This window comes from Anastrepha obliqua, chromosome 1 (assembly GCF_027943255.1).
Source record: "Anastrepha obliqua isolate idAnaObli1 chromosome 1, idAnaObli1_1.0, whole genome shotgun sequence".
Classification (NCBI taxonomy): domain Eukaryota; kingdom Metazoa; phylum Arthropoda; class Insecta; order Diptera; family Tephritidae; genus Anastrepha; species Anastrepha obliqua.
The window spans coordinates 70,540,566-70,550,576 of NC_072892.1; the positions used below are offsets into that span (position 1 = coordinate 70,540,566).

The 10,011-nt window shown below is 34.7% G+C and overlaps 1 protein-coding gene across 1 annotated transcript; it reads right to left on the reverse strand.

Moving 5' to 3' along the window:
- Positions 1–4,798: 4,798 nt before the first annotated feature.
- On the reverse strand, positions 4,799–9,767 carry LOC129236097 (protein takeout-like). The gene is made up of 5 exons (XM_054870304.1): positions 9,751–9,767; positions 9,236–9,369; positions 8,801–9,038; positions 5,511–5,756; positions 4,799–5,356 (listed from the first exon to the last, which is right to left on the reverse strand). Exons 2-5 carry the CDS (start codon positions 9,324–9,326, stop codon positions 5,155–5,157), a joined length of 777 nt encoding a protein of 258 aa, XP_054726279.1. The 5' UTR covers positions 9,327–9,369; positions 9,751–9,767; the 3' UTR covers positions 4,799–5,154.
- Positions 9,768–10,011: the final 244 nt, after the last annotated feature.

The following is a 10,011-nucleotide window of genomic DNA, read 5'->3' on the forward strand; positions in this document are numbered from 1 at the left end:
TTCATGGAAATATACCACATGAACTTAAAGGTTTTAGTCTGTATATTTCACACTGCTCTGAACCGCCATGTTGTTGGAATAAAAGCGAAGTATGAAGATAGCGTTTTGCTAAGTACGAGTATATTATAGATCAGACATAGAAAATTCACATATTTCCCAAATAACCCCGAAATCAAAATTAATTTTTTGATTTGTGCGGAAACTTTTAAAAACAGTTTAACATCGTGAACAGTTTAACATCGTGGTGATAGTGATGATGCACACCCAGTTTTTTTTCGCATCAATTTTATTTTTTAAAGGACTTTAAGTTTCCAAAGGACTAAATTTTCAAATAATTCTTTTAAATACTCACCTATGATTGTGGAAAGGGTTGATGCGTGATCCCCATTCAGAATATCACAGAGAGAACGTACCTTCGAATCTCGGCGAAAGACCAAAAGGAAGAAAAAAGTTTTTTCTAATAGCGGTCGCCCCTCGGCAAGTAATGGAAAACCTCCGAGTGTATTTCTGCCATGAAAAAAGTTCCTTATAAAAAATATCTGCCGTTCGGAGTCGGCTTGAAACTGTAGGTTCCTCCATTTGTGGAACAACATCAAGAATAGGAGGAGGAGTTCGGCCAAACACCCAAAAAGGGTGTACGCGCCAATTGTATATGTATATATATATAAAAGAAAGCTATTAAAAAATGTTGTTTAATTTTAAACTTCGTTTTACTTGCTGCTTTTTAAAAACTTATACAAATAATTTAACTTTCCTCCTATGAAACAAAGTATATGCAATGGGTTTATTGTTTTGGCGAAAAGTAAACAAAAAAGTATTTTTTTGTGTCTGCACGTTTTTTTTTTTTTGATTTCTAAAATTCTGCAATAACTTCGACCGTTGAACATGCGGTTTTGTGGTATGATCAAGTCTAAATATCTAATACTACTGCATTCTTTCTTCTTTTTCTTCTTTATTATAGGATTAAATCGTGTTCATCTACAATTTTATACAAGAAATTCAATTTGTTTGGTTATAAATAAAAAATAAGTAAATAAATATTTAAACAAATAATAAATATTAATTATCGATAGAGCTGGATGTCCAACTCCAGGGTTTGGGAGGACCGGATGGACTCGTAGTCCTCGGTTTTCCCGTCATTGTAGATTTATCCAATATATTGTCACGCATGCGTAGCACGTGATTTTTCCACGTCTTTCTTCGTCGTCGGCGCCACCTGACAATGTCTTGCGTGTCTCATATCTCTCTAATATCTTCGTTTCGCATACGATCTGTGATTGATCGCAATTTTGCCATCTCAACCTTGGTCATTGCTTGTTGTGTTGCAGTTGTATCTGCCCGGGTTTCAACTACATAGACGAGTACTAGTCGAACGCATTTTTTATAGATTCAGAATTTGCTTTTTAAGCGTAGATGCTTATTTCGCCATATTAATTGCGTAAGCATCCAGAAATTCGGGCTGCCTTATTCATGTGGTTGTTTACTTTGCCTGTTAATTCTTTCGATGATGTAATTATGGTACCCAGGTAGCAGAATTCCATAACCTCCTCGATACTCTTTCTATATACTGCTAGTTTACACCTGAACGGTTGTTTAGATCTTGTCATGGTTACCGATATCGGCGTGTTAAATGCTTTTTAGTAAAATAATTATTTCTTACGAAGGCACAAGATTCCTCTGTTGTAAGAGGGATTGCAGAGTTTGAAGTAAATCTATCCTTCATCTTTAGTTTACCTGTAGTAATTAATGCAGTGTGTCTTTCTCTTGACTTTTTTCTGAACCTGAAGCTTTGTTGGTGTGTTAGTTTTGCTCGTCGTCGGGAGAGGACACTCTAACACTCTACAAGGCTCTCATTATGCCCGTCCTAATGTATGGCGTAGATGCGTGGCTGATGACAACAACCGATGAAGCGACGCTTGTAGTATTTGAGAGAAAGATTCTGCGCAAGATTTTTGGACCTTTGCACGTTGGCAACGGCAAATATCGCAGGCGATGGAACAATGAGCTGTATGAGCTTTATCACGACACAGACATAGTGCAGCGAATAAAGATCCAGCGGCTACGCTGTCGTCCGAATGGATACAAACACTCCGGCTCTGAAAGTATTCGAAGCGGTACCAGCTGCGTTGGAAATATCAGGTGAAGAAGGACTTGACTTCACTTGATGTATCTAACTGGCGCCGGTTAGTACGAGAAAGAATCGACTGGCGCGCTTTGTTAAACTCGGCCAAAATCGCGTAAGCGGTTATCGCGCCAATTAAGAAGAAGAAGAAACAGCGTTAACGAAAAGTGAAGTACTCTGCTCTTTCGACAAATCTACAGCTCTCCTAATACATCGCCAATGGATTTTTCTGGCATCCGATCAATCAGAGCAGTGGTAGTCCGATTATTTTTCAGACACAATATATTTTTGACAAAACTGAAGAAGTATGCGCAGAACACATTAATATCATGCAACAGATGAGATATCCACAAATAATTGAGCACCAAAAGTTTGGTTCTTACAGTGACCTTTTACAAGTTTTACTCCACAATTTAACACCACTTTCCGATTTCACTCTAACAAAAAGACTTCACCACATAAAATATATTTAAAATAAAGGGTGGTTAAATTTTGAGGGCCGATGCTGAATGTGAACCACACCTAAACGTCAAGTTTTTTCTGCATTTGATTTGATATTTTTCAATTTCAGACTAATTCAATTTGAAGCATAGAAAGATACATAATCGAGCAATGGTCAGAATGGTGGCAGGAAATGGCAACAGTGAATGACCAATTTTCGAAGAAAATTATCTTCAGTAATGAGGCACATTTTCACCTCAGTGGATTCGTCAATAAGCAGAATTACCGCATTTGGGTGACTGATAATCCAAGACTGATTGCCGCAAAACCAATGCACCCACAAAAAGTGAGTGTTTGGTGCGGTTTATGGGCCGACGGCATCATTGGGCCGTATTTTTTCCAAAATGAGGCCGCTCAGGCAGTTACTGTGAATAGTGTTCGCTATCGTGAGATGATAACGAACTTTTTATGGCCCGAATTGGGAGATATGGATGTGGACGATACATGGTTTCAACAGTACGGTGCCACTTGTCAAACAGCTAACGAAACAATGGCTCTTTTGCGCGAAAAATTTGATGGCCGAATACGTCGCGGCGCTGTCAATTGGCCACCAAGATCATGTGATTTGACACCGTTGGACTTCTTTCTTTGGGGTTATTTGAGAGAAAAGGTGTATATCGATAAGCCAGCAACAATTCAAGAGCTAAAGGAAGAGATAATTCGGCACATTAACGGCATAGAACTTCAATTATGCCTCAGCGTCATCGAAAATTTGGACCATCGGATGGAGGCCGATATTTTGTTCTATAAGTAATTGAGTTATACTAATATTATCATAATAAAGAGAAATGATAATAATTTTCTAAAAAAAATTTATTTTATTCAAAATCAACACCGGCCCTTGAAACTTAGCCATTGGTTTGGTTTTTCGGCAATCACTCTCGGATTATCATTCGCCCAAATGCGGCAATTCTGCTTATTGGCGAATCCACTGAGGTGAAAATGTGCCTCATCACTGAAGAAGATTTTCTTCACGAAGTGCGCGATATCTATTTTGATTTGAACGCCCGTTTTCATAATAAGCCTGAATAACTTTAACGTGTTGCTCGATTGTGTATCTTTCCATGCTTCAAATTGAATTAGTCTATAATTGAAAAATGTTAAATGAAATGCAGAAAAAACTTGACGGTTAGATGTGGTTCACATTCAACATCCGCCCTTGAAATTTAACCACCCTTTACAATAGGAATACTTAGAGAGAGTATTTGAAAAGTAGTAAAGTAGTTTGGTAGTTGAGTTGTAATACGGAGAACTAAGTGATTATGTTCTAACACTAAGGTTTACGCGGTATCGGTATGTCTAATAAAATTTTATTGATCACATTTAACTAGTTATTTAAAAAATATGACTCCACTTCTATTCTATCAGATCACTGGAATATTTCACCTTTCGCGAGAATATTAGATTTCATCTGAATTTTTGGAACTTTGCATCAGAATATGTGAAAAAATATTATTTAATTTCTGAATTATAGCTTTGAAAGAAAGGTCTACCTCCAGTGAAATGAATAATTTTTTGAATAAGTAGATGAACCTACGCTCTTTGGCGGCTGGTACCTTTTTTAGATGCTATAAAGTTCTCTCAAACAAAATACTCTCATTCATTCTTTTTTCATCTTCATCTAATTATGACGCTAAGAGAATTCGAATTCCTGGCAGCTTGATCTGGTTGAATTTGGTTAACGATAGTATAACAACATAGTATAAAAGCAGAGGGATTCTTGGAAATATATATTTCACATATTATATTAAAAACAATTTACTTAACAAAAATTTACTTAAAAAATCATTATATAATATAAAATTCCCAATGTCTGTGAATCTTAATCCCGGTAGTTTCGGTGGAGGAAAAAATTACGAAAATTCTGTGGTTCGTTATACTATCGCTCGTTATTAGTCAATTTAGAAGTCACGTCCAAACCAACTTGTCCCAGCAACTGGATTTGAATTATAAACAGGCTATAAAATGGATTAGTATTAATAAATCATTTAAACAATTTTTATAATTACTTATATTAATTTTATTGCGATTCCAATAGCTTACACGAATTATTTGTGGATTATACAAAAATGGAAACTTACATACTCGTAAAATCAGGAATTTTCATAATAAAATATTACTTAAGAATTCTTGTGATTGTAGAAAATATCTATTTATTACATATATATATATATATTGTATATATACACATACATGTATCTCAGCAACACCGGAACAAAATCACACAATATAGTTTTTTATAAAATTTATCAAATAAAACAATACACAAACAATTTGTCCAAAAACCAGACAATGTTAACAGCGAGTTCGACCACACAAAATTCGACAGAAAAAACTTTACTTTTGCTGTAACATCACAAACACATGTATGTATAAAAATGCTAAAAGCGAATACCATTTATAATGTAAATAAATTAACCTACATAATTAATAGTAAAACTGAATTTAAAATACAGCATGAGAATTTATTCAGACAGTGTGTTATTCATTGACCAACATAAGTGTCGATTTCTAACCATTAATTCATCCAATCAATCGTCCGCATACAAATCCTCATATGCGAAACGCTTGAAGAGTGTTTGCAGAACACTCTTGATTACTTCAGCAATAGCCACATGAATGGAGGGTTGAAGTTCATTCCAAACATCCCGCCAATTTTGGTTTAAGAACTCATTCAAATTACCGCCGAGTGCTGGGTCACCATTGAAGAGGTTGGTCATTTTGATGCTCATTCTGCGCGAATGTAAATATATATTTTCAAAATTAGTATTATTTAAATAAATAATTATTGTTAAAAAATTCAGTTGTCAGTAGATAGTTTGAACTCAATTAATTCTATTTGAAATATTCTTTTTTTTCATAATTTTTAAAAAGTTCATTGACTTACTTTTCGGGTTCTACTAAGACTTTCAGCTTGTCCACGCTCAAGTATGTTTTGCCATCTTTAGGATGAAGGGCGGGCTTAAATTTGATTGAGAATTTGGAATTTTGCAGCAAAATATCAGCGTCACCATCGCCTCTGATGGGCAGAATAAGTATACGACCATCGGCCACATATTTACCGCGTAGAATAATTTTTGGTAATAAGCCGTAAAATTCAAATTTACTTGTGGCTGGATCACGTTCAAAGCCGCTATAAATAAAATGTGGTAAATATGAATAAACAAATAGTTAGAAAATCATTGAAATCGCTAAAAATATTACTACCTATGCTCATAAAAGTGCGTCATACAAAAAAAAAGTTCCGAGTTGAAGCAAGAAAGCTAAACTTTAGTTTTGGAGTTAAATTTCGGCTTAGTTTTGTATGTAGAATGCTAGGATGACCATTTCGAGATGAATTCAAGCTCGAAGAGTTCAAGCTCAAGGCTTATTGTGCTTGTAACGTCAATGTCAAGTACCAAATAGGTATGGAATGTAGAACAGTAAGAACTTTATTGTATAAAGCATAAAACGTATAAAAACACAACAACTACGTTGGTTTGGTCCTGTCTGAAAGAGGATGCTTCAGTGAGAAGACACTTGGACTTAGCATCAACGGATGGATAACGAAAACAATGGTGCCAACGAATGCCATAACATAACTAAGCTCAATAGGATATGTTTATATTATTGTGAATAACTGGCGCAACTTCGTAGAGGCGCGTTTATCCGCCAGGCGAAGCTTTTTGATGTCGGTGCTAACTGACAAATAACTAGTTAATTGAAATAAGGAAGAGAGCACAGCTGTTACAAAACGACGCAAACATCGGGATTGTTAATAAAACCAGCATTTATTTAAACCGTTTGTATTTACCCACACGAATTTTAACCAATAGATAAACCAGGCGACACTTAAAAGTCACGATTACTCATTATATCCGAGAGAAAAAATATATATATAACATGCTCTTAATACGAGTATCATTCGGAATCTCTCCAGACCATAAAAACGACTTTTATTTACATAAATGGTAATGAGTTTACCTAACCGAATGCACATCGTTCACTCTCACTGCTAACAACTGTACGTGTTATTTCATCAATTTCGATTATCAAGTATTGATTCAAATATGAGACACTATTTTCATTAAGAATAATAGCCTTGTAAGGAACTGATAAAAGGAAGAAAATAAAATCTTTTATTATACAAAGCAATTTCAAACGATAATTGAAATACTTACAAACTACAATACATATTTTTTTCTTGAAGGGGCAATGAAATATGTTATATGAATATATGTATGTATTTATACTATTAAGCTATCATTCGATACTATCAGCTGTTAAATAAGACATGATGAGGTTAACGAACTGTGCATAGTTAACATTTCCTAGTCGAAGAGAAGTCAACAACTAACAATTTTGATAGGCATTACTATATATTTGTATGCATGATATTAACCTTTATTGAATAGTCAGCATGAGACTGCGAAAAGCGAGAGTTGAATTATTAATTATTTTAACGCATATATTTCACGAGTAGTGGCGTTAGTTTACAAAATTTTTTGAGTATATGATTTTGGTAGGAAATCAGAAATATTTGGTTACATATAAATATTGTTTCCCTGAAATTGTCCATTCGATAAAAATGTTACAGTATGCATTTTGAATGGTTTTGGAGGAATAATGCATACTTCATGTTATGAAGCACGGTGAAGTGTGGTAATTTACCCTCTACTTAAATATACTTCCAGGAATTAGATCTCAATGGTTTGTATTTATTATGCAAGAATGGCCCAATTGCAAAAGCAAGTTGATATAATTCACCTAGATGCCCAAAAAGTAATGTGAAACATTTGGAAATTAGATAGATTGTAAATTTTGGGGAATTCAAACTACATAAAAAGTGAAAAATTTGAAATGTGTTTTAATTTTAAAATAACTTGACAAAATGCACAAATTATATTTATTTATTTTCTTGTTAAAGTCAAACGTTGTTTTGCTCGGAAGAACGGGAATCGCTATAGAAAGGAGAGATGATGTGTAGATATAACGTGTACTGCAGGGAGTAGTTGCTATTGGTTGCATTTGTATATATGCTTGTGTTTATTTATTGAACTCAGAGGTGAGTTCAAAGTTTATAAGCATACACCCAGTCAGATTTTAATTTTTTTTTAGTAATTTTCGCGTTTATTCTTTGCTGAGTATTTGACCGAGTTATACTTTCAATTTTTTGAGTGTAGATGAGTTTTATGGGGGGCTCAGAAGTCTGCCATAGCTGTTAGGAAAAACCTTTTCTATAATTTGATGCTTAAGTTAGTTGAATATTGGATATTACTGTAATAAATAATAATAATATATTAATAAACTATGGCTCATAGGCTATAGCTGCTGAGGGGCTTTGGCTTGCCGGAAAATAGTCAGTCTAACAAGTAAGTAACCTGTAGCTGCTGTGGTCATCATTTGTCATAGATGGATCTGCATATTAATACAGATTGTCGACTATGACTAGAGGTCGTTAAAGGTTTCAACACATTTTGTCTTGAATGATGTGATTAATATTTTTTTCTCAAAGAATATCTGCTCCCCTGGGTTTTCGGAATGCGGCTGAAATATGCCTCTTAATCTTCACTAGGGAGGTAGATGGTGATGGCATGATATCACGATAAAACAAACTTCGAACTCCTGTGATAGCCAGTGCCCTATTGTGTCTCATATTATTTTGTCTATTTATATACTATACATATATACTGATGATCAGATTTTGTTAAAGGTCTCAAGCGCACAATTTTGCCAATATCCAGTAATCATATGAGCAAAACATTATTACTTGGGGTTCAACCTTTCAGGCTATAAATATGGTCTTTTAACAAAAATTTCTTGCGCCAGTTTTGAATTAGTCTTCTTTAGGAAATGTACAGTTGTTTCAGGTATTGGCGTTCAGTGATATGATACTGGCATACTAATATTGTTCTAGGTTGCAGTTTTTTGAAAACTAATAACTTGTTTGGTAAAATAACCCTCAAATTTATCGTGGTGTGAAACTTCTTTGGAAACTAAATATTTGTTAATTATTTATGAGATTGAACATTATTTTTGGTACAGAAAATCTAAGGCGGAAGCTAATTTTTGACATAGACTTTAAAAGTAACCTCTTTACAATTCAAAGCCACTTATGTACATTTGGAAGAGACCCCGTAAGCTCATTTTAAGTCCAAAAAATAAACAAAATAAAATAAAAATTAAAAATCAACTCACACAGTACGATCAACCTGTACGCCGGACAATCCTTCAACATTCACATCACGGAAATTTAATTTCAAATTCAATGAGCCAGTGCGGCCATCCGAAATATCAAAGCGTTTAATGAGGAAGGGTTCAACGGTTGGAAATCCCGCAGCCGGGTAACCGGTGCGCGCGTACTGACGCACCAGATTTATTGTTGTGCGCGTTATGCAGTCTGTGTCAGCAACACGACAACGCGGTATGTCGGCGGCTAAAAGTGAAAATAATAAGAAATGAAAAAAACAAAGAAACAAGAAATAGTAATAATAAAAATAAATCATAACTACGTATACTAATCCATTGGCATTTAATCAGTGTAAATCGGCATGAGTCGAAAGAATAAAGTTGCCAAAATGAAGAGTATACAAGAAAAAAATAAAAAGAGATTTTAAAAACAGGGAAACGTACGAAAATTTGAGCTTGCCGCTGAAGTGAGCAGCAAGCAGCAGCTGCTGCTGAGGAATGCCAAAAGGGCCAACCTTTGTTGCACTGTGAACATTTTTGTTGAATTGTGTTGCTATGCGATTGATTTTTCTCTTGGCCTAAAAACAATCAGTTAAAAATTTTGGCTTCTTCTTGTTATTTTACTAGCACTCAAGAATTGCGCTTAAATGCCGACCACCCGACGAAAAGATGTAAGCGGCACAAAACAAAAAACTTAAGCGACGAACCCGAATTAATGTTGTATAAATTTATTGCTGAACACTGCACGCTACGCGACCATACACGTTCAACTATTGTGTGTGCGAAAAAACACTACAAAATTCTACCCGAAATTACGCTATTGGTCTGATTTTTCAATAACCGAAATATTGCACCGTCAAACTGCTTTTGAATTTTTCCTTTGCTTGACTCTTCAAATTTATTATGTTATATTCTTGCGCACTCGCGTTGTGTTCAGCAAATTTAAAATACTGGTTAACTTTTTTGCGGGCTCTTGTCCGAGTTCAATGTTAAACTGTAAAACAGTTCTGGACAAACACAGACATTTATAATCTTTTTTCGATGGCTTCGCGCGGCTACAGAGTTTTTCGATTTCTATACTTTTTTTATTATTATTATTGCTATGTTGGATATGTTCTTCTGAGTGTTTGTGTGTAGACTGACTCTTTTTGCTGTTGTAGTTTTTAACATGCATTTGTTGTATTTTAGGTGTGTGTGTTTTTTTAAGTCACCTATTCAAC

Bases quoted from the DNA above. Each gene is read 5' to 3' on its own strand.
- LOC129236097 (XM_054870304.1), bottom strand. From the start codon at position 9,326: ATGTTCACAGTGCAACAAAGGTTGGCCCTTTTGGCATTCCTCAGCAGC. The intron at 9,039-9,235 runs GTACGTTTCCCT...TTTCACTTTTAG, and splicing joins AGCGGCAAGCTCAAATTTTC to CCGCCGACATACCGCGTTGT. The intron at 5,357-5,510 runs GTAAGTCAATGA...ACATTCGCGCAG, and splicing joins GTCTTAGTAGAACCCGAAAA to AATGAGCATCAAAATGACCA.